The 24,089-nt window shown below is 39.0% G+C and overlaps 2 protein-coding genes across 6 annotated transcripts in view; both read left to right on the forward strand.

The window, feature by feature from the left end:
- Window positions 1-24,089, forward strand: part of LOC125273085 — a 39,265-nt gene that overhangs the window by 568 nt on the left and 14,608 nt on the right. Inside the window, exons 2-10 of the mRNA XM_048198354.1 lie at window positions 639-974; window positions 1,357-1,701; window positions 2,837-2,905; window positions 9,785-9,798; window positions 9,974-10,073; window positions 14,537-14,881; window positions 15,008-15,036; window positions 22,774-22,945; window positions 23,759-23,890. Of these exons, the coding sequence (XP_048054311.1) occupies window positions 639-974; window positions 1,357-1,701; window positions 2,837-2,905; window positions 9,785-9,798; window positions 9,974-10,073; window positions 14,537-14,881; window positions 15,008-15,036; window positions 22,774-22,945; window positions 23,759-23,890 (1,542 nt within the window). The remainder of the gene's footprint in view (window positions 1-638; window positions 975-1,356; window positions 1,702-2,836; window positions 2,906-9,784; window positions 9,799-9,973; window positions 10,074-14,536; window positions 14,882-15,007; window positions 15,037-22,773; window positions 22,946-23,758; window positions 23,891-24,089) is intronic.
- On the forward strand, window positions 9,892-18,887 carry LOC125271627. 5 transcript variants are annotated; one of them, XM_048195746.1, is made up of 7 exons: window positions 9,892-10,082; window positions 11,756-11,865; window positions 12,540-12,654; window positions 12,922-13,193; window positions 14,424-14,461; window positions 14,537-14,881; window positions 15,008-15,464. In XM_048195746.1, the coding sequence occupies exons 4-7, from the start codon at window positions 12,994-12,996 to the stop codon at window positions 15,064-15,066; spliced, it is 642 nt and encodes a 213-aa protein (XP_048051703.1). In that variant the 5' UTR covers window positions 9,892-10,082; window positions 11,756-11,865; window positions 12,540-12,654; window positions 12,922-12,993; the 3' UTR covers window positions 15,067-15,464. The 5 variants fall into 5 exon arrangements, with proteins under 5 accessions (XP_048051703.1, XP_048051700.1, XP_048051701.1 ...); XM_048195743.1 differs by lacking the exons at window positions 12,540-12,654; window positions 15,008-15,464 and adding an exon at window positions 18,508-18,887; XM_048195744.1 differs by lacking the exons at window positions 9,892-10,082; window positions 15,008-15,464 and adding an exon at window positions 18,508-18,887 and having other exon boundaries at window positions 11,653-11,865.

Genomic DNA, 24,089 nt, shown 5'->3' on the forward strand with positions numbered 1-24,089 from the left:
CACCCCAAAATAAACAAAGTCAGCGAGCTTCGGGCGTGCCTAAGGTCAAATATACACAAAATATGTCAACCTTCCAGGCTCTGTTCACGTAAACAGGCAAGAAGCTGAACACTTTTTTAAGAGTTAAGATACTTTATTCTATTCATATCTTTACTGACACAATAAGGCGTTTTGGTAAATGTCCTCAAACTGTTTATACCCTATCTCTGTTGAAATATTTCTCTATTCAAATACGTATTTTGTGCAACGACTGTTGGTTTTCGAAACACTGACAAAATAGAGGTGCAGAACTACAAGATTTATAGAGAAAAAGCCATATTTTGTTTTGCTATTATAGGCTAATATATTTATTTTCTAGGTAGTTTATTTTATACATTTATGGCCAAAACTTTTTTTTCCCCATATCTTGGTTTTTACCATGGTTTAAAAATGCTTTTTGTTCCTGCACTTACAGTTCCCTCTTGATGTCAGTGACCCTTTGATGATGTTTATACTGTAGGCCTATTGTTCATGCTGTGTTCATTGTTGAAACTGCAACCTTGTGATCATGCATAAAGGGATTCAAACACTTTTACCGTTCTTGTACATCCTACTTTTTTGAAGTGATTCTATTCATTTTTTTTTTTTTTTTTTTTCAGGTATGTCCGGTGTTGACAAAGACAGAGTGTCAGTGTCAGTGATGGAAGGAGATTCAGTCACTCTGAACACAAATGTTAAAACAAACCAACAAGAAAAGATTAAATGGTTTTTCAATCACACTTGTATAGCTCAAATCAGTGATTATCTTAGTAAGACCTGTACAGATGTTCAGTGTAATGAAGGCACTGAGAGATTCAGAGACAGACTGAAGCTGGATCATCAGACTGGATCTCTGACCATCACAATAATCATATCCACAGACTCCGGACTGTATAAACTACAGATCATCAGCAGCAACAGCATCAGTGAAAAGATCTTTATTATCACTGTCTATGGTGAGTCATTAATGAATGTTTAAAGACTAAGGTTATACATGCTTAGTCACAGTGTGTTTATTTTTACAGCAGTGACTTGCATTATAATATTTGGTTTCAGTTTCAGTTTCTCATTTTATTGTGTATAGTTGCCCTCAGTATTATTTTGAAATAAAAATTTAAAATGGAACTTGGGGTAAGGTGCTTCTCAGTTGGCATGTTGTTGCTGATGTTTTTGTTATAGTTATCTATCTTTTTCATATTTCCATAGTATAATTTCAAATATCTCCATTTTAACCTGTAATCCAATCGTTTTTCAGATCCACGCTTTTGTTTTTCTTGTTCCATGTTGTTGCTATTTTTCAATGGCACGAAAAGCAGCAGATGTTTATTTGTGTTTCAGATGTTCCTGCTGCTGAGCGTGATGCAATGAAGAGAAAGTCAGTGAAGGAAGGTGAATCTGTCACTTTTGATCCTGGTGTAATATACAAAGCGAGGGGTTTGATGAGATGGTATTTTAATGACACTCTCATCGCTGAAATCACTGGAGATCAGAGTAAGATCTGTACAGATGTTCAGTGTGATGAGAGATTCAGAGACAGACTGAAGCTGGACAATCAGACTGGATCTCTGACCATCACAAACACCAGAAACACAGACTCTGGAGAATATAATCTTGAGATCATCACCAACAGCAACAGCATCCGCCGTCAGCACAGCATCAGCATTATCAGTGAAAAGAGCCAAGGTAAGTATCTGTCATTCAGTTAATTTTCCCTTGAGCAGTATTAGAATATAATTCAGTGGTCTTATGTTTTAACTAGGGTTGTCGATTTAATGCATTAATTAGATTATTTAGTTACGGTAAAAAAATAACGCGTTAATATTTGTAGCGCATTTAATGCACTTGCCCCACCCCAGACCAATGTAGTTCATCTGACATTACAAGGACAACAACTCACTGCGTGATGGAGCCAAGAATGCAGTCAAAAATGCCCCTGTTTGAGTTTTTGTTTCATATTTAGATCATATTTTGAGCAATATCCCACGAGTAACGAGTGCAATATTACACAAGTGTTTTTGTCCCACAGCCTATATAATGAGTGCAAATGCAATATTGATTTTATACAAAAATTCAGTAAATAAGAAGTTAATATTGTGTTATTTATTTAGACACAATATTGTCTATTTTGTTTAATTTTGCTAATGAAAATTTAAAGACAAAGCAAAGAATCCGCGTTTTGAAAGAACCGAGTGAAAGACTTATTGGACTTGAAGCGGCACTTCACAGACCGAACGGTGTATGATATCAAAGTACAGCGAGAGCAATTCAAAAGCATACGGAGCCGTCTGCTCTTGCAGTACTTTACTACTTTGATGTCATACATGTCATTTGTTAAAATTAAATGTTAAATGTATAGTTCACCCAAAAATTAAAATTCAGTCATCATTTACTCAACCTCGTGGTCCAAAAGTTCATGTGTAAAAAATGTCTTTGTTGAATCGAACAGAATATTTCTTTCTGAAGCTACTTTTTTGTAATATGTATTTGTTGCTTTACACAATAATGACTTAAAATTATCTTTTGGGGGTAATTACTTTGACAGCCCTAGTTTTAAGGCCTTCCTGGTCTCTTTCACTGTGACATGTCAAGTGTCACAATGCAAAATACCATCACTGTAAATATGTTTGTAGGTGATAAACACTAGATGGTGCCATTTCTGTTCATTCAAAATCATATAACTGATGAAGGTGGGAAGGAATATCAGTCAAAGTTATCTAAAAAGTCAATTGTCTAGCAAAAAATCTAAATCATAAAAAAGTCAGTTGTTGATCTCTATTAATAATCTGTCTAATAATAATGACTGTCTTTTTCATTACAGATTGGATTGTGTATTTATGTATAGGAGGATTATGTGTTGGTGTTCTGCTGGTGATTGCAGGTGTAACTGGTGAGAATTTCTGGTTGTGTGTTTTCTGTGTGTTTGTGTGATGTGTTTTTTAATGGGGTCATGACATTAACTTTTTTAACTTATACTATGGGGCTGTTGAATGCTCGAATTTGATTGGTTGATCAACTTTCTAAATTGCAATTATTTTCAGGGAAACGCAGAGCTAAAGTAGTTCTTGGCAAGTCTTGACCACATTACAGTTCCATATCACTTCGCAAAATGATTTCAGTTATTTCAAAATGTCCTTACAGCCTATAACAGCAAAAGTAATTAAACCCACAACGACACCAACCAAGCAAATAAATATAGTAAACTATAGGATGAAAACTACAAATTAGTGTCATGTGTTCATGTCATTTGCCACAAAATATGTTTTATTGTGTCCTGAAAGTGCATCCTCTCTCTTGCTCTCTCTCTATCTCTCAGCAGTAAATCACGCACAAAACTTGCATTTGTGGAATTGCATTCTCAAGCTAATTTGCCCCGTTTAGTAAATCTGGCCCAAAGCATAATGACATCATTTACTCACCGTTTGTGCTGCAGCTGCTGTCAGATCCAGTACAGTTGCTGCTTCATCCAACAAAAGTTTCATTGCGAACTCTGCATTACACTGGGCCCCTTTTACAAAGTAAAATGCTCTGAACAAACATAATACTCTGACGTGATCTGGGACATCATTAAAATAAACCATTCACTTGTGTCTGACACTGGGATTTTTCTGAAGTCTGTACAGAGACACAAACAAGCTGTTTAATATGGATGTGTCAAAGCAAATATTCTCTCAATCTTCATTTGTCCTGTTGTTGTCAGAAACTCAATGCTGTATCATCTGTATACTGTATCCAGTGTAGACAGCGTCACTGATTATAATGGCTTCTATTTACTTTTGATGTGGCGCTCACATCCAGTCTAGGCAAATGTCAGCTGTAAAGCAACTGAATGCCACTGGGCGGGGCCTGTTGTGTGATGATGTATAACTATTGGTTGATGTCTTTCTGGAGGCAGTCATATGCAAATGTTTTGACAGTGTGACATCACAGATCCCACAACATCAAAATGAGGAGGTTGATTAAATGATTGGTTTATAAAAATTAGAGCGTTTTAAGATAGGAAACTAGCAGGACCTCATATATGTCAAAAGATCAAGGCAACTTTGATTTGTCATGTCATGACCCCTTTAACCGCAAAAACTAGATGTTTCACTCACAAAGTCACATGATGCTGTTTTATTCTTTTCAGTCATTTTATAGAAACATCCAAATTCATACTGATTCAGTCAATATTATCAGATTAAATCGACGGAAGTATCTTTGTGTCTGTGTGTAAATGGAACATCAATCATGTTCATTTCTTTTAACTTCTGTCAATTTGTTTTTTTTTTCTTATAGGAGAGTATCGTAGAAAATTGCCTTGCATAGGGCGTCCGGTGTCCCTCGCTAAATGATCAATCAACTGGCTTTTAATTGCTCAGAGGAACATACAGTGTCATTTACAGTACTATAATTTTGATTGTGAAAGACGGTAAAAACCTGTTAATTGGCTAACAGTAAGTTCCCTTACTATATGTGCAAAATGTAATACAGCTAACCTTATATTTAATTTAACTGTCCAGTTTTTTTTTTTTCCCTTTTTGCAAGTAAAATGAACAAATAATCTTATACACTGCGTTCCAAATTATTATGCAATTGACAAATCAGTAAGATTTCAATACAATAAACATTCAGATTTTAGTTTTTCTAAGAAAATGTTTGTTTGTTTATTTATCCATGTCTTTTTAGATAACTGGTATCAATCTCAGACAAAATAATTTGCCAGATCTATGGAAACCCTACTTAGAGGTTGTTCCACATTATTAAGCAAGTCACAGTTCTGATGCAATATGGGGAGGAAGAAAGATCTTTCTGAAGATGAAAAGCATGAAATGGTGCAATGTTGTGCAAAAGGCATGAAAACAACTAATATTGTGTGAAACTGAATGGAGATTATCGAATTATCATGAGATTTGTGAGTGATTTAGAGCACAGCAGAACTCGGTCAGATAAAGACTTAATGAAAGTTCCTGTCAAAAAAATTAATTGTATTAAAAGGGCAGCTATAAAAAAAGCCAGTGTTGAGCAGCAAACAGGTATTTGAAGCTGCTGGTGTCTCTGGAGTCTCAAGAAGCTCTCCATGCAGGCTGGCAGTTGTGCGTAAAGATGCATTTCAGCCACTCCAAACCAAACCTCACAAAGAGAAACATTAACATTGGACCATTTCATGCTTTTCATCTTCAGACAGATTTTTCTTCCTCCCATATTGCATGAGAACTGTGATTTGCTTAATAATGTGGAACAACCTCTAAGTAGGGTTTCCATAGACCTGGCAAATTATTTTGTCTGAGATTGATACCAGTTATCTAAAAAGACATGGATAAATAAACAAACAAACATTTTCTTAGAAAAACTAAAACCTGAATGTTTATTGTACTGAAATCTTACTGATATGTCAATTGCATAATAATTTGGAACGCAGTGTAATGTACAGTGAAAAACCATGAAGTGACATTCCCAGAATTCCCTGTATACTTTTTCTTACCAGTTAAGCACATTATGGTTTTATGGAACATCCTATGTTGTTAAATGCATGTTTATTGCATTATTTTAGTCATGTTTGTTAACATAATGTCTTGTGTTTGTATGTATGCACTGATGCACTTTCCATATATTGGTATTTCTTGTGGAAAACTTTGATTCATAATGTGGCAATTTCTCTTTTGCACCAAACAAAACAGAGCTTAGTTTGGCATGTCTTTGCGAATTCAGAAGAGAAGGGCTGTTAGATTTATTGGTTTTAAAATGTAACCGTTTTGAAAAATTACAGTTTTATTTTGTAATAGGAGCAGGTTGTTCTGTTAATATTTACATTTTTCTTCTATTTTTGAAGAATTATTCCACTGTAGCCTACTGTTTGTAATATTGTTCATATTAACACACTTAATTGTTCTTATATTTCTGTTTAATTCTCATTTAAACATCAAATAACAACAATGCATTTCCTTAATAAATCTGACAGAATTCTTTGAGCGCCCCCTAGTGATTGTACACAGACTATTCCCTTCAAACGCCACCTGTCTCTCAATCAATGCATTTTACTCCCTAGGGAGTAAAAGTTTGTTTGAAAAATACATTTTGAAGGGCAATACAGGTCCATGTTGGTTTTTCCATATAGTTAATGAAAATTCTGTCATCATTTCCTCAAGTTGTTCTAAATCCATAATACATTCCCTCATATATGAAACACAAATGAAGAATTAAATCTGAGAGATTACTGTCCATCCATTAACAGTCCACACAACTACCACTTTGATGCATAAAGTTAATGAGGCAATTGTAAAAATAATCCATATGAATGAACAGTTTAGACCAAATTTTCTGAAGAGACTTTATAGCTATAACAGATTGAATTTTATTAACATATAAACACAATCAGATCTGGGAAGCTCAAGCATGCTTGCTTGACATGTGAGAACCAATGAGATTTATTCTTGTGTGTTACGCATCACATTTGAGCTTCCTCAAGAACTAGTGAGGTTCATTCCCATGTGTTACGCAATATGCATCACGTTTGAGCTCAAGAACCAACAAGATTCATTCTCATTTTGTGTAACGCATCACGTCTGAGTTTCTGCAAGAACCAATGATGGTGGTCAATAGATATGAGAAATGATAATGAATGTTGATGAATGAAGATGATGATTAGATGAATCTAATATTTTCACCACATCGGTGTGGATACTGTACTTGTAGTCTTGGAAGTTTGACTAAAATAAGAATTTTCAATGGGAAATGTAAAACAAAAGGAATGAAAACATGGATTGCTGGAGTACAAGTATAGGCCAAATACTTAAAGGATTAGTTCACTTTCAAATGAAAATTAACCCAAGCTTTACTCACCCTCAAGCCATCCTAGGTGTATATAACTTTCTTCTTTCTGTCAGAGATATATTAATAAATATCCTGACACATCCGAGTTTTATAATGGCAGACCGCCTTCTGTATTCAACTTACAAAGAAAGTGTAAACTGTTGTTGCATCAGTTAACGTTTTTAATAATTTGAATAGGAAAGGCGCAGGACATAGCGTAACCTTTTTGAACTGCAAGAGATTTACACTTTCTTTGTACATTGAATATGGAAGGTGGTTTGGCGGAAGCTAGATATTTTACTTTATAACTTGTTAAATATGGATTTTTTTTTTTTTTACACAAACGCATTGCTTCACTTCAGAAGGCCTTTATTAACCCCCCGGAGCCGTGTGGAGTACGTTTATGATGGATGGATGTGGATGGAAGCACTTTTTTGAGCATTTGGTCCTGTTTACTGCCATTATAAAGCTTGGATGCATCAGGTTATTCATTAAAATATCTCCAATTGTGTTCATCAGAAAGAAGAAATTCATATACACCTAGGATGGCTTGAGGGTGAGTAAAGCTTAGGCTAATTTTCATTTGAAAGTGAACTAATCCTTTAAGACTTTTTCTGTCAGTATAAGTCAAGTACACTTAAATGTCATTTTAAGTTTATTTCTGAGAAGTACATCAAGTATATTTCAGAGAAGTATAAAAAGTAGACAAAGTATACTTAACTTTTTAGTTTCAAAATAAGTATATTAACAGCACAGTTGAATAAACATATTTTTCGTAAGGGTGAGCAGGCTACAAAAGTGAGGCGAGCAAGTGTGTACTTGAATATTAAAGGGATAGTTCACCCAAAAATGAAAATTTGATGTTTATCTGCTTACCCCCAGCCAATCCAAGATGTAGGTGTCTTTGTTTCTTCAGTAGAACACAAATGATGATTTTTAACTCCAACCGCTGCCGTCTGTCAGTGGTATAATGCAAGTCAGCGGGAACATGGACTATAAGAGTAAATAAAACACGACAGACAAATCCAAATTAAACCCTGCGGCTCGTGACGACACATTTATGTCTCTGATCGCGCTCTGACAACGGCAGTGATGTCTCGCGCATATACTTCAATGAGAGCGAGACATCACTGCCGTTGTCAGAGCGCGATCAGACCAAACGAATCGAGTGATGAATGCCGTTGGACATAGTGGTGTATTAGAGGTAAAAAAATGATATAAATACTGTTCGGTTTCTCACACAAACCGATCGTTTCGTGTCTTAGGACATCAATGTGTCGTCACGAGACGCAGGGTTTAATTTGGACTTGTCTAAGCAAGTTTTATTTACTCTTATAGTAGAAGTTCCCATCCACTAGCATTATTTGACTGACAGACATCAACGGTTGGAGTTGGCAGGTTCAGATAATTAACCTGATTAAGCACAGGTGGAGAGCATTCAATTAATCAACTCAACCAATGTCAAGAGGTAAAAATCCACAAGACCTCTGTTCTTCTGTGAGGCTACGTTTACACGTGGGCGGCTATTTTCATAAACGGACATTTCAACCTCTCCGGTTTCAAAAATAACATCGTGCACACGTCAGTTTTCAGAAAAGTGTTCATTTACACGTACCCGTGTATATATGACGTCAAGAGTGTAACGAGCAGCTCAAGCCCACGTAAGCCAATAAGAATCCCGAATTCCTCTTGAAGTGATTCGAAGTTGTTGCAAAATTGCTGATCTCCGAGCACTCATTCGTCTCTGCTCTTCGACATAATGGAGCAGCTGTATTTGCAAATGTAAACACACGAGAAGAGTTTGCACCAACATAAATGCGACTGCTACTCTAAACGCTTCCATGATCACATGTAAACATAGGTGCGAGCTCTGGCGCATACTGTGACGTTGGCTGCCTAAACACCCGTTTGTCTCAGTTTACATGCAAACGTGCAAACGAAGATTTTCAAAATCTCCACTCTGGCCAGAGTTTTTAGAAAGACTCGTTTTCAGAGGCGAATTCTTCGTTTGCGTGTAAACGAAGGGCGCAAACGAAGGGAAATGTCTCCGTTTTTCAAAATAACCATGTATGTGTAAACGGGGCCTGAGAGATTATCAGCATCCCTCCTCCACCCCATCTTCTCACTTTGAGTTCTATCTACTTTTACCACACCAGGGGGAGTACTCTGGGTTTGGGTCAAAATTCCCCCCAGACAGCATGTCAAATACGCATAACTTTACTCTATTTAATTGTATAGATATGTGAACTTGTGAAATGGTGAGTTTCACATTAGCAGCTAGGAATGAAAAATGTCCTTCAACCACACGCTATTCACACCTCTAACATGCACGTCAACCACAAATGTTCAATAATAGACACTCATATGCACATGCTGTTTGTTTCAGATCAAATCACATGTATTTAAGGTAACAAGATCACAACAGGTTTCACTCAGACTCTCAAACTGAGCTAGCATTTTTAGTGGGTACGTTATAAAGTGTAGTTTTTATATCAGTTTTTATACAATCTCAACAATCTCAAAACTTCTCCACAACTTCTAAAGATCAGAAATCACATACTGAATCCAAATGTGTAGTGAAAGGGACTTTAAGATTAAAGTTTCATCTTCATAAGCAGACAGGCGCATAAACAGTGTGATTCTCCTCTTTAGCCATCTGTAAAGATCAACACAAAAGATACAAAAAGACAGTTACATTTTCTAATTGCATACAAATTATCCCACAACAGCAAAAGTGTGATTTGGGCTAAAACAAACACTGAAATCAATGAAATCACCCCAAATACTATACAGCTGGAGTGTCACACAAACAACAAAAGATTTCAGATGTGTTTCCTCTTCCATGTTAAAAGTCTATTTATTTTGCTATCAACTATGCACAGTTATATGGTTATCTGACTCCATCAAGGATTATGTGTTTATCATATCGTCATATAAAATACAGTAACTCACCATTTTTTGTGTGTTTCTTTTGTAGAATGTCGGATCAGCGTAAATGATCTCTTCATCATGAGTCTGAACTGTTGCATCATCAACATCAACAACTAGAGCAAAAAACAACAAAAAAAAAAAACATGCATTAAAACAAAATTTAAATTAAATTACACATACTATTTCCAGTAGGAAACACTTGCCTTCTTGATCAGTTTTTCTATATTTCCTGCAGATGCAGAAGATCCCAACTGCGACTAAAATCAACAGAGATCCAGTAGAGATCAACACTATCAGAGAGAATGGAGGAGCTGAAGGAGAGGAAAGGAGAGACAGTCATTAATGTAAGTGAATGTGTACAAAAATGCTATTATCTACACTGTGGTACCTGCACATGTGTGACAGAGGTGAGTGATGTCCAGATGTTGAGTCTGGTTGCTGATGGGATTGTTCAGCACACAGCTGTAGGTGTTTTTATCCTGATATTCCACCTCCAGAGGTAGAGAGAGACTGATGCTGAGATCAGACACACTGATGCTGGACAATAAACTGTTTAAGTACATTTAAGTAGCTTTAATAAACACACCCTAGAAAAAACATTACTGGTGTGCATCTTGAGACAAAACAATGGCACTGACTTATTTTAAGATATATCAGTACAAGTTTCTTTCAGTTAAAACAGCTCAAACATGCATTTTACACTAGATTAAGCCTTGTCTGTGAAACCGAGGGTATGACTTTTAAAATGGTTTACAATCATTTAGCAAATGATAAAACAGGTTAAATCATCTCCCATCTCTTGTTTCTGGTCTTACTAAAGTGTGACACTAACATCTCAACAGAGTCAAACTGAAACCTGCTGTGGTCTGATTTCCTCAGAAAGATAGTGTGATCTCTTAGGTGGACAAACAGCTTGTGCATGTCGGTGAAAACTTCCTGCATGAATCTCACAATTGATGCCCTCTAACAGTCTGAAACTAAATGAATCCATCAAAAAAGGTCAAAGAGTCACAGATAAACATCTAAAAGGTGTTCTGTATTGCGAATCACTGATAAACTATGACATCTGATTTTTTCAAAACTGCTACTACTTTAAACCAAAATATGACCATTTACTTTACATTAAGCTTATTTTACCATTCAAATAGTTAAAACTTGAGTAGTTGCTGTAATCAAACTTTGCATACTCTGCTTGTTATTTATAAAGACATTAAGTGTCTTTGTATTACAGTGTTTGTATGAATTAGGATATGTTCCAAGTGTCTTTATAGTTTCTATATTGTGTATAATCTGATTTTTCTCCATATAGTGGATTTCAATGGCCTCCAAATGGTTGAAGGTCAAAATTACAGATTCATTGAAGCTTCAAAGCATTCTACACAATCCCAGACGAGGAATAAGGGTCTTATCTAGAGAAACCATCAACCACAATCACCAAGCACGCCACTCACCTCATTCAGTTGTCCAGTGTCGTTGATGTGTTCTTACTGGTGATTGTGTGCTGATGGGAAGCAGGTACGTGTGGTTGGCAGATCAGGAGAGGTGATGAGGAAGTGTGTGCAGGTGTGGGCCAGGGAAGATGATGGGAAATAGAGGCTGCGTCCGAAAACCTAGGTAGCTGTCTTGCTGCCTCGCTGTCTTATAAGAGAACAACTTGTACGGCAGCGTTTGTGCATGAAGGCACCTCACGAAACGGATTTCGGACAGACTTCTGAGGCAGCGTAACAGTTTAATTTCTCGATAGAAATTATATCAAAATTGAAATATGTTGGTCAAAATCGTACATTTATACACAAACTGAGCAGCAAACGCAACTTTCGGACGCCATCTTTATTTTTCTAGCTCAGCTGTCACAGAATGGAAAGCACAGGATTGTGGGATATCAAAGGGAGCGAAGGATACATCTATGCTTCCTTCAAAAATCGATCAGATGAAGGTATCTCATGAGACAGGAAGTGAAGCTAACATTGGATTTGGACGTGCCTTGATGCCTTCCTATCTTGAAATGTGTCCTCAGAAGGCAGCATTTTCCAGTTTTAGGACGCAGCCGAAGTCTTTGGAAGCCAGGACAGACGGAGACTGTGACAGTAGTTAAGGCTGCTGTTATTCATGTGTGAATCCACAAAGGTAAATATATAATACCAGCAAAATAATTTTCTGTATGATATTATGTAGATTTTATGTTGCACTGTTTCAAATGTGTCCACCAGTAGGTCTAAAATCCCACTCCAATACTTATTAAACATCAAATATGTTATGATTGTCTATTATTATGTTGTGAGAAATGTTCACTTTCGGTGTGGATGGACACTTTAAACTTTCTGTTTAATGCGTGACTAGAATGGTCATTGCAAAGTGCATGGCGTCATGTCCATTGTTCTCTGACATTTTTTAGTTTTGCCTTTCCCAGTTTTGCATTTCACTGTTTTGCATTCATCTGTTTAGCATTTCTCTGTTTTCTTTTTTCTATATCTTTCACATTTTACAACTTTACATTTATTGTCATGTTTGGGGACTGAACTACAATTGGATTTCAAGCTTTGACTCACTTGTGTTGTCCAGGACTTAGGCAAGACTTTGAGTATCCGTATTGCTTTGAAGATCTTCTGTATTCCACAAACTGATTTAAACAGTCAGGGCTAATATTTTTTTCTTTTTCTGCCTTACATTTAGATCATATTTTCAACATAACATATCATAAAAAATCCAATAAATTGGCATTTTTAAAATCAAGTGTACTGTAGATACTTATGTAGAAATGACTTGATATTTCACACGTCGATTATGCTCCTCCCAACTAGATAAGATTTGTATGTTTCCTCATCCACTGTGTAGTCTGTCCAAACTAAACACAAGAATAAAAGGTGAACGACAAAGAGGCAGGACACATACACACACAAAGTTAATTACCTTAAGGTGAGCTATATCTTGCAGTGTTATTGGAGTTTTTTTATTATTTATTTTTTGGGGTTTTATTTTTGTTGGCAGAAAACAGCAAGTCATTTAACATTCTTTCTGTATTTCTGTTGCTGCCATCTGTGTTTATATCTGTGTAATAAACATTTTGAAACTGAATTTAAAAAAAAAAAAAAAACTATCTATGTAAGTTACTGTGTGTATAAGTAATTTGAATTCTTTAATTTTTATTTTATTTATCTTTAATTTTCTCTTTATTATTTGCAGGTCACTTTGAGGAACTTGAAGAACAAGTCTTGATGCTCCCAAAATAGAATCTTACAAAACAGCATTCCTGTTATGCTTTCTTTAAAACTGAAAGATGACAAAAGGAAAGAATGTGGTATTTCAAGACAAGATTTCACCAGAGGAAAAGGTCTACATGAAACAGATTATAAAATTCAGCCTATACTTACCATAAAACAAACAATATTTCCACTTCAAATTCAATTCAAGAATCAAGAAGGATTTATTTCATCTTCACCAAAGGTTCATCAAAGGTTTGTAAACCATTTAGCAATATTTTAGTTTTGCCTTATTCTATTTGCTCAGTCTTATTCAGTAATATATTACCTGTCACATAACGATAGACATGAAAAACTAACTAGGCAGACCTGGTGGGTGGATTCTATGAGAAGTGATGTTGATAAGTTCTACATTCTAGAACTTTTGATTAGTCGATTCTATAACAATATTGAATAATTATTAATATATCAAAAATATTTGATAGTAGTATGAAAAAAATAAGTGACCTTTTTGGATCACATGCCTTGTGGGATTCAAAAAGTACATTATATATATATATATATATATATATATATATATATATATATATATATATATATATATAAATTATAATTTCTTATATTATAATTCTTGTTGGCCAAACCAGATACCGGAAAAACGTCATGCACGTCACACACGTCATACACATGCGCATGAGTAAGAGCACGAGTATGCCATTTTGTCTGTGCTCCGCAACGTGGACACCGTGGATATCGATAACTTAGTTGCTGTTTCATTTTTTAAAAATAATTAAATTGGCACATTTTAAGTTTTGTGGTTGCTTTGAAAAAACGAATTACTATGGGACACAGGTATGTTTCAGCAAATTTTGAGAAAATTGTGGTCATTCTTACTGTAGCATGGAAGCTAACAGAAATATGATATTAATATCCATGGGCATGAATTGGTCTAACAGTTTTTAGATAATTTACTGATTAGGAGACTTGAATGTAGTTTGGTTTTTCGGTTTAGCTTTATCATGTTAGAGAGGGAATGGCCTAATTATGTGTGGATCAAAACAATTGTTACCTTTTGCTCTTTTTTCTAGTATATACTGTTATGTGTAACAAACAAACAAACAAAATGATTATCTGAAATTTCTGTATATTTTACTTAAAAAAATAGATAAATAAAAACCTATTTTGGGTTCCATGTTGGTCCACATGCTTTATTCACTAACTAATGCTAGACAACTCAAAGTGTCCTGTTGATCAACATTTAGTGTTGTAATTGAAAATAATGTGCTCAAATTTTGATCAAAATACAGTTTAGAATGTCATTGAAGAATGTTATTGAATGACAGGAAGAACATGAAGCACAGTGTCGAGGTAGACCCTCGTCCATTGTAATAACTGTAAATATTGAATAGAATTTGAGGGCTAAATTTTAGAGGGCTATTATAGGTTAGCAAACTGATAAAATATGTTTATCTTCTCTTTCTACAGTTTGTACATCATCTCTGTGTTTCTGCTATATATCACAGGTGAGATTTTAAACATTTTAAATGAAACTTCACGTCACATGCAGAATCATAAATGGTGTGTTTGCTCTTTTTTAGGTTCCTGCTCTTCTTCTGTGGTCAGAGTTGAAGGTTTTGTTGGAGGCTCTGCTGTCTTTACTTGTTCTATCCCTGAAAGTGAGATTAAGGACAATATAAAAAAATTCAACCTACATGTGAGAGACATTGAAGGCAAGACTGTGTGTGACATAATTGGGGGCGACAGAACATGTCAAGGTCAAGCTCCAGAGTACAAGGCCAGAACTGAAATATTACCCAATGCTCAAAAGGAGGGTAACTTCACCATCAAACTCAACTGGCTTAAAAAAAACGATGCCAGGAAGTACACCTGCATCTTCACAGGGCCATTTCAAAATGAAATTTACTTAGAGCTTGATGTCAAAGGTGCATATAATCTGAAGATTTCCTTTGCAAAACTGTTCTTTTTTTTAAATTGTAAAAAAAAAAAAAAATGGTTGTATCTAATTGAACTAATGTTACAAACTTTGTCATTGTCATTTTGTCTCACAGATTGTCACGGTGCACACAAGAACAAGATGGTAAGATCCAAGTGCAGTGATGTTTATTAAAGGGAACTCCAAACACGTAATCCAAGGAACAGGCAAGGGTCAAAATCACAGAAACAGTCCACAAAACAAAAGGCCAGAGAAACAAACGGTGCACGTAACAAATACAACAAACCACAACTGAGGACAGAAACAACTGAGATTAAATAGACAGACACTGATTACAAAATACATGACAGCTGGGTGTAATGATGTGATAAATGGATAATGAGTCCGGCAGTGCGTTATGGGTAGTGTAGTCAATGGGGTGAAAACAGTCCAGGATGGAGTGCCCTCAAGTGGCTAATTCGGGCACTCTCACTGACGGTCGTGACATTACCCCCCCTCAAAGGAGCGGCTACCAGACGCTCCACCAGACAAAACAAAAACGAAAAACACAAACTCAGGAGGGAGGTGGACAGGAGGAGGATCAGGGGGAGGGATGGTGGGCCAGATCCAGGGTGCCCAACTGATAGCCAGGGCGGTGCTGGAGGAACTGACCAGGCTGGTTCCAGTGGTTCTGGAGTCCTGGCTGATTGCCAGGGTGGCGCTGGAGGAACTGACCAGGCTGGTTCCAGCGGGTCTGGAATCCTGGCTGATTGCCAGGGTGGTGCCGGAGGAACTGACCAGGCTGGTTCCAACGGTTCAGACGGCCTGGGCAGTGGCGGCAGGGCAGAAAGCCTGGGCGGCGGCGGCAGGGCAGAAGGCTTGGATGATGGCGGCAGGACAGAAGATCTGGGCGGTGGCAGGGCAGAAGGCTTGGACGGCGGCAGGGCAGTAGGCCAAGGGTGCTTCATGGCCATATCAGGGAGAGCGGGCAGCTCGGTAACGGTCTCCGTGGCCGTATCAGGGAGAGCGGAGGACTCAGGGACAGCAGCGGGCTCAGACTGGAACTGCTCAGGGACGGCAACGTGTTCAGACTGGGGCTGCTCTGGGACGGCAGCTGGCTCAGGCTGGGGCTGCTCTTGGACGGCAGCGTGCTCAGACTGGGGCTGCTCTGGGACGGCAGCTGGCTCAGGCTGGGGCTGCTCTTGGACGGCAGCGTGCTCAGACTGGGGCTGCTCTGGGACGGCAGCGTGCTCAGACTGGGGCTGCTCTGGGACGGCAGCGTGCTCAGACTGGGGCTGCTCTGGGACGGCAGCGTGCTCAGACTGGGGCTGCTCTGGGACGGCAGCGTGCTCAGACTGGGGCTGCTCTGGGACGGCAGCGTGCTCAGACTGGGGCTGCTCTGGGACGGCAGCGGGCTCAGGCTGAGGCTGTTCTGAGAGCATCCTCCAGGCACGCAAGACCGCCAAAACATAGAACGTGAGGACAGCCCTCTTGGCTATCACCGGACTGATAGGGAGAGCATGCCGTACTGGAGCGGACTCACTGGCTGGAGCGGGCTCACTGGCTGGAGCGGGCTCACTGGCTGGAGCGGGCTCACTGGCTGGAGCGGGCTCACTGGCTGGAGCGGGCTCACTGGCTGGAGCGGGCTCTGTAGTAGACTCACTGGCTGGAGCGGGCTCTGTAGTAGACTCACTGGCTGGAGCGGGCTCTGTAGTAGACTCACTGGCTGGAGCGGGCTCTGTAGTAGACTCACTGGCTGGAGCGGGCTCTGTAGTAGACTCACTGACTGGAGCGGACTCTGTAGTGGACTCACTGACTGGAGCGGGCTCTGGAGTGGACTCACTGGCTGGAGCGGACTCTGGAATGGACTCACTGACTGAAGCGGGCTCTGGAGTGGACTCACTGGCTGGAGTGGACTCACTGGCTGGAGCGGGCTCTGGAGTGGACTCACTGGCTGGAGCGGGCTCTGTAGTAGACTCACTGGCTGGAGCGGGCTCTGGAGTGGACTCACTGGCTGGAGCGGACTCTGGAATGGACTCACTGACTGAAGCGGGCTCTGGAGTGGACTCACTGGCTGGAGCGGACTCTGGAATGGACTTACTGACTGAAGCGGGCTCTGGAGTGGACTCACTGGCTGGAGCGGGCTCTGTAGTAGACTCACTGGCTGGAGCGGGCTCTGTAGTAGACTCACTGGCTGGAGCGGGCTCTGTAGTAGACTCACTGGCTGGAGCGGGCTCTGTAGTAGACTCACTGACTGGAGCGGACTCTGTAGTGGACTCACTGACTGGAGCGGGCTCTGGAGTGGACTCACTGGCTGGAGCGGACTCTGGAATGGACTCACTGACTGAAGCGGGCTCTGGAGTGGACTCACTGGCTGGAGTGGACTCACTGGCTGGAGCGGGCTCTGGAGTGGACTCACTGGCTGGAGCGGGCTCTGTAGTAGACTCACTGGCTGGAGCGGGCTCTGGAGTGGACTCACTGGCTGGAGCGGACTCTGGAATGGACTCACTGACTGAAGCGGGCTCTGGAGTGGACTCACTGGCTGGAGCGGACTCTGGAATGGACTTACTGACTGAAGCGGGCTCTGGAGTGGACTCACTGGCTGGAGCGGACTCACTGGCTGGAGCGGACTCACTGGCTGGAGCGGACTCACTGGCTGGAGCGGACTCACTGGCTGGAGCGGACTCACTGGCTGGAGCTGACTCACTGGCTGGAGCTGACTCACTGGCTGGAGCTGACTCACTGGCTGGAGCTGACTCACTGGCTGGAGCTGACTCACTGGCTGGAGCTGACTCACTGGCTGGAGCTGACTCCGGGCCTTGAAGGATGGAAGAAGCCTTCTTCCTTCTCCTCCTCCTCCCTTTACCGGAGTGAAGCTGAGGCTCAGCGCCCACCTCCCCTGTGCCTTCTGAAATGGATTCCTGGGCTGGAGCATGCAGACTGCCTGGTTGACTCGGTGAGGTCCATTCTCTCCGATGGCGGAGATATGCGGCAAATCTCCAGAAGTCTAAAATCCGTAGCCCTTCCATCTCACATTGAGGCAGAGGATCGTCAAGGCAGCAATTAAAGAAATCCTTTAAAGCTGCATCATTGTACCCCAGCCCCACCGCCATCGTCCAAAAGACCTTGGCGAAGCATCCTACCTCCCAGCCGTCCTGACGTTGGGCCGTCAAAGCCCGAACTTGAGCCATCCGCTCCCTCGTGGTGGCTGGCGGAGGAATCCGGAAGCTCATGCTGCTGGATCTGTTGTCTGGTGGTTTGTTCTGTCACGGTGCACACAAGAACAAGATGGTAAGATCCAAGTGCAGTGATGTTTATTAAAGGGAACTCCAAACACGTAATCCAAGGAACAGGCAAGGGTCAAAATCACAGAAACAGTCCACAAAACAAAAGGCCAGAGAAACAAACGGTGCACGTAACAAATACAACAAACCACAACTGAGGACAGAAACAACTGAGATTAAATAGACAGACACTGATTACAAAATACATGACAGCTGGGTGTAATGATGTGATAAATGGATAATGAGTCCGGCAGTGCGTTATGGGTAGTGTAGTCAATGGGGTGAAAACAGTCCAGGATGGAGTGCCCTCAAGTGGCTAATTCGGGCACTCTCACTGACGGTCGTGACACAGATAAACCAGAAGGAATAGGGAACCATGGAGGACTACCTGGACGACCTTCATTTTTTTTAATCATTTTTTCTATTTTATGTGCACTGCTATACAACTGTTCTGTTGTGTAGAGATCAGATCAGCTCTATTAGTGTTACAGTATATATATATATATATATATATATATATATATATATATATATATATATAGTGATATTTCATTCCAGATATTTCATTCCAGATATTTCAATCCAGATATTTCAATGGCACACACCTTGTATTCATTAGTGTTTGTATTAGTATGTAACTAACCTTTCAGAGTCATTGTCATTTCTGTCAATGTCATGTGTGCAATTAAAACAGTGTAACATCAATAAACAGCTAATACACTGAGTAATACATATCAGAGTAAGACTCATTTTGCTGGTGATGCATGTAAGTAGATTTTAGTGGGGGTGGGGGGAACGCTCAATAATTTGATTTGTGTGATATTTATTAACTACATTAAAATTATATAGAGTAAATCTTGCAGTGAAAGCATGCATTCTAAATGTACAATCGCTAGTCTAATCTACAAGACTACATAATGTAATGTATGCGTGCATTCTCTGGGTGTGTGCGAGAGATTTACTTGATGTCAGATCGCACATTGTTAAAACAACAATGATTATCGCAGACGATATTTATCGCACAACCCTAGGTGTGATTGCTCTTTCCTATCCTCAATAAATAAATAAACATTATATTTTCATTATCCTCTATACAACATCTCGCATCAGTCAAACCACTGTCATGCGTTCTATGGAGTTAATCTAAAACCCTAACGTTGTATGAAATGCATATGAATTCTTTATGAAGTAAACATAAGAATCCATCAACACTTAAAAGTCCCATGGCATGAAAATTTGAGGTTTTTCAACATTAATATGAGTTCCTCTAGCCTGCATATGGTCCCCCAGTGGCTAGAAAAGGTGATGGGTGTAAACCGAGCCCTGGGTATTTTGCTTTGCATTTGAGAAAATGAAAGCTCAGACGGCCCAATCTGGAATCTTCACCCAAACATCGTCATACGAGGAAGGGTTATTGTGTATTGGACTCTCTCGCACACACTATCGGGAAACTCATTGTCTGGTTGAATTGCTTAATCCATTTATTTATTTTTTTATTCAACATGTCAAGTTTATTTCATTGTGTCTATCTTCTACCCCTGAACAAATAGTACTAAAGGTAATCCTGGAATCTGTAATTATTTCAAGACTATTCAATGTTTGAAGAATAATAGGAAGATGAAACGAATGTTTTCACCCCTTGAGTCTGCACTTGGAGAAGCAGGTGGCAACACCACGAAAACGCCTAGGTAAAATTTAACAAATAATACACTAGTTTTGACAGCCATAATCAATTTATTTCATTTATTTTTTTAATTATAAGCTTCACATTTCTACTTTTATATCTTTAAAAAATTGACGTTGTTGACTTCCATTCTAAGCGCATCACCGTAAACTTGAATTTTTTTTTTTTTTTTTTTGCCACAAATGCTGTGGATTAAACTTAATTTGGACAAATGATCTCTACTCACCATAGACAGAAACACTGAATGTTTTTGTTGTCAGATCCACTCCTCTTAATTCTAGTTCATAATCTCCATCATGTTCAGTTGTGACATGTTTGTGATGGTCAGAGATCCAGTTTGATTGTCCAGCTTTTTATCATTTAGTTACGATTCTGAAAAAAAAAAAAAAAAAAAATATATATATATATATATATATATATATATATATATATATATATATATATATATAGTATTGTAATTTGGTAGAGATGTCTAATATAATGATTTTTTAAAGGGATCATTCAACCAAAAATGAAAATTCTGTCATCATTTACTCTCCCTAGTAGTTCCAAGCATGAATTTCTTTTTGTTGAACACAAAGGAAGATATTCAGAAGAATGTTTGTAACCAAACAGATCTCGCCCCTCCATTTACTACCATAGTAGAAAAAATAAATACTATGGTAGTCAATAGGAGTGAGAACAGTTTGGTTACCATCATTCTTCTAAATATCTTCCTTTGTGTTCAGAAGAATAACGAGATTCATACAGGTTTGGAACTAGTTGAGTAAATGATGACAGAATTTTAATTTTTGGGTGAACGATCCTTTTAAGAGCTGTACAAAGGATGTGATGAATAATGCAAGATTTGCTCACTGATTCATTGTTACCCTTTCTGCAGGTTACACGGTTACACCAGTAGGTGGCGACAAATGAGCATCTTATGTGTGAATCAATACTTAGTCCCAAATGAAACCATACGCCCTTGCGATCTTCTCAGAGTCTGCATTTAATTTCAATTATTTATGCCCTTCCCTCGCTAACTTCCCTTCATCTTGTTCATTTATGTTACGCGAGTGCCCACTACTGGCGGAGGGTACATTTATATGATGATGATATACTAAAAACAGAAACGGTTACACAAAATTGTAATGCATTATGCTGCCAGGCCAGTAGTTGGCGATGACTGCATGATATGCATGCACGTCACCTTCTTTTTTAGTTTGCTCTTTTAGGCCTCCGAAATGCCATTGTTATGTAAAGAATGGCCTTCTCTCATCCACTTGACAAAGTTCAAACACTTCAAAACGGCGGCAGAGATTCCCCTGAGGGAAACTGCTTAGGAAAGTTCACAAGTTTCTAAGTGGAGTTAAGCGCAGCCAAAGACTATAGAATAACACAAGACGTGTCACTCGTATTGTTTTGAATGGGAGAAAGTGAAACGGGCAATATGGCGGAATAAGTCCCGCCTTCTAAATAAGAGCCAATCGCCGACTGGTAAAGTCATCGCGTCACTGCAGCAGCCGTTAGAAGCACTGGTTTCTATAGAAACAGTCAGACGCGCGCCTCTGAAATGAGGCACAGGAGACGCGCATTTACATCTGCGCATGCGCATGCGCATTAGCTTGATCCAGCCTAAAAATACAGTTTTTTTAGATTTGATTGGTGATTACAAATATGAAATTTAATCGTAAGATTGGCGAACAGTTTTGGAGAATTTTATGTTTCCCCATTCAAAGAGCTGCATGATGCCCAGGATGCCCGAGAGCCGTTTCAAAGATGGCCACCGAGTGAAATGACTTGTCTTAAAGGGACTTTGGCGCAGCCCATGTCCACACTTTCATGATATAATGCTGTTTTGACTGTCAGGTAGAAGTCTGCTGCAGAGCTCTCTTCAGTTTGACCTCTGCAAGAGTGTGCATCAAGGGAGCATATTGGTCACAAAGGGGGCACTCACAGGCTTCCTTTTGTAACCTAAAATGACCAAAAGGACACACTGCACTCCTGTGGACTCACGCTCATCCACAAAAATTTAAGAGCACATAAAGTGTCATTTGGGACAGAGCCTTTGTCCCTTGTGGCCTTCCTCCAAACATGGGGTCCTCGACAGAGCCCATCTCTATCCATATATAATGATGATCAAAATTTAAATTATTGCTTTTGTTTTTTACATTTCAAATGCTCACCCATCTGACTTATTGTGAATAAAGTTAATATTTATAAAATCCTAGATTGCATTGAAGTGGGTTATTCAGAATAATTTACTTTAATGTCTGGTGCTGAGGAAATGCAACATCTATTATGTAAATACAGTCCGTTGAATTCAGTTATCGCATTCAAACTGGCAAACAAAAAACGGGTCAGAAAAGGTCAAAAATGAAAGCTGTGTACGTTTCGACCCTATTTAAAAAGGAATAACCTCCCTCTGAGTTTGGTAGGAGCTTTCATCACTGGGTAGCCTAAATCTAACCACATAATATTTACAATATTACACATGCAGTTCATAGAGGAAATAAGGTCTATTAGCTCAGTTACATAGACAAACTACATAATCATGAGAAACATCAGTCTAAGCTGGACTGCTAACTTCATTATTATTGTCTTGTTTATAGGCTAATAGACCACATCTTGCATTTGTGTTTTGTGTCTTTACCACCGACAGGTAGTAATTTGGTCCATAAGACACAAAAATAATTTGACAAATATTGGTATTCAATGTCCTGGACATGGCCACAAAGTACAAAATTGTATACACCAAGATAGTTCCATGCCAAAGGCTTTTCTTGCATATAGATGGTGGGTGTTTCCTTATAAAGATAGCAGTTGGATCCATGACCCATATTAAGGAAACCTCACCACATTGCTAAAGGTGCAAGACAAACTCTCTTCTGCTAGCAAACCATTGAAACAACTGAGAAGGCATTCGGATGATCGATCATCCGAATGCCTTCTCAGTTGTTTCACTTCCTATTACAGGCTCCGCCCTCGATGCACGATCGTTTTTTGTTTACATTTGAGATTGTCAACATTGAAACGGCACAGACAATTTTGTTTCTACAGCATTCGTTTTTCAGAGAAACTGTGATGAATCTTTTTATTTTCGTCCCAGTGTGTGTTTTCCAGCTTGGTAAGTCATGTAGACTGTTTTATTTCTGGTGAAAGATAATGGCGAATGTGACTAGATTTCATAAAGAACAAACGTAACGTCCAAATCGTCAAATCATGTTACGTGACTTCGAGATGAATATGACTTCGCTTGATATGAAAAAGAGTTTATTAACAGTGTATTAAACCTGCGAATAAGATAAATAGCTCTTTCTCGAGCGGCTGTCTGTGCGCGCATTTCAAAATAAACAAAGCCCGCGAGAGCTTGGGTGCGCGCGGCGCGCCTAACGGTAACAAAACAAGTCAAACTTCCGGGCTTGGTGCTCACGTAAACACAGTCAAGAAGCTGAATTAAATTTTCGGAGTTAAAAGGGGGTCTCTAACCAAAACACAGCTATACAGCATAGGTCAAAACAATACAAGGCAAACAGATGAAGAAATTGCATTCAGAATTTTTTTTTTTACACACTATCTCTGTTGCACAATGGAAATTCTCATTAGTTTTGTGCAGCGACTGTTGGTTTTCGTTGTTTATTTTATCATATCATGTTTTTTTTTTTTTTTACCATATCAAATATGGTTTTAAAATACCTTTTGTTCCTGCACTTACAGTTCCCTCTGAATATCAATGACCCTTTGTTGTTTATACTGTAGGCCTAGTCATAGTCATGCTGTGTTTATCGTTGAAACTGAAATCCTTGTGATTTGTGACAAATATATGAAGCAATATCACATAATCAAGCATAAATGGAATCAAATTCAAACATTTTCACTGTTTATGTACATGACCTACTTTTTTAAGTGATTTCTAATTAACTATTCATTTCTTTTTCAGGTGTGTCTGGTGTTGATACAGACAGAGTCTCAGTGATGGAGGGAGATTCAGTCACTCTAAACACTGGTGTTCAAACAAACCAACAAGAAAAGATTAAATGGTTTTTCAATCACACTCGTATAGCTCAAATCAGTGATTATCTCAGTAAGAGCTGTACAGATGTTCAGTGTAATGAAGATACTGAGAGATTCAGAGGACAGACTGAAGCTGGATCATCAAGACTGGATCTCTGATCATCATGAACATCACAGACTCCTGGACTGTATAAACTACAGATCATCAGCAGCAACAGCATGAGTGAAAACGATCTTTATTATCACTGTCTATGGTG

Source organism: Megalobrama amblycephala, linkage group LG7 (genome assembly GCF_018812025.1).
Source record: "Megalobrama amblycephala isolate DHTTF-2021 linkage group LG7, ASM1881202v1, whole genome shotgun sequence".
NCBI lineage: Eukaryota > Metazoa > Chordata > Actinopteri > Cypriniformes > Xenocyprididae > Megalobrama > Megalobrama amblycephala.

Coding starts and splice junctions, on each gene's coding strand:
- LOC125271627 (XM_048195743.1), top strand. CDS start 12,994: ATGCTTTCTTTAAAACTGAAAGATGACAAAAGGAAAGAATGTGGTATT. Junction 14,462..14,536: donor GTTTCTGCTATATATCACAG/GTGAGATTTTAA, acceptor GCTCTTTTTTAG/GTTCCTGCTCTTCTTCTGTG. Junction 14,882..18,507: donor CTTAGAGCTTGATGTCAAAG/GTGCATATAATC, acceptor GTCGTGACACAG/ATAAACCAGAAGGAATAGGG.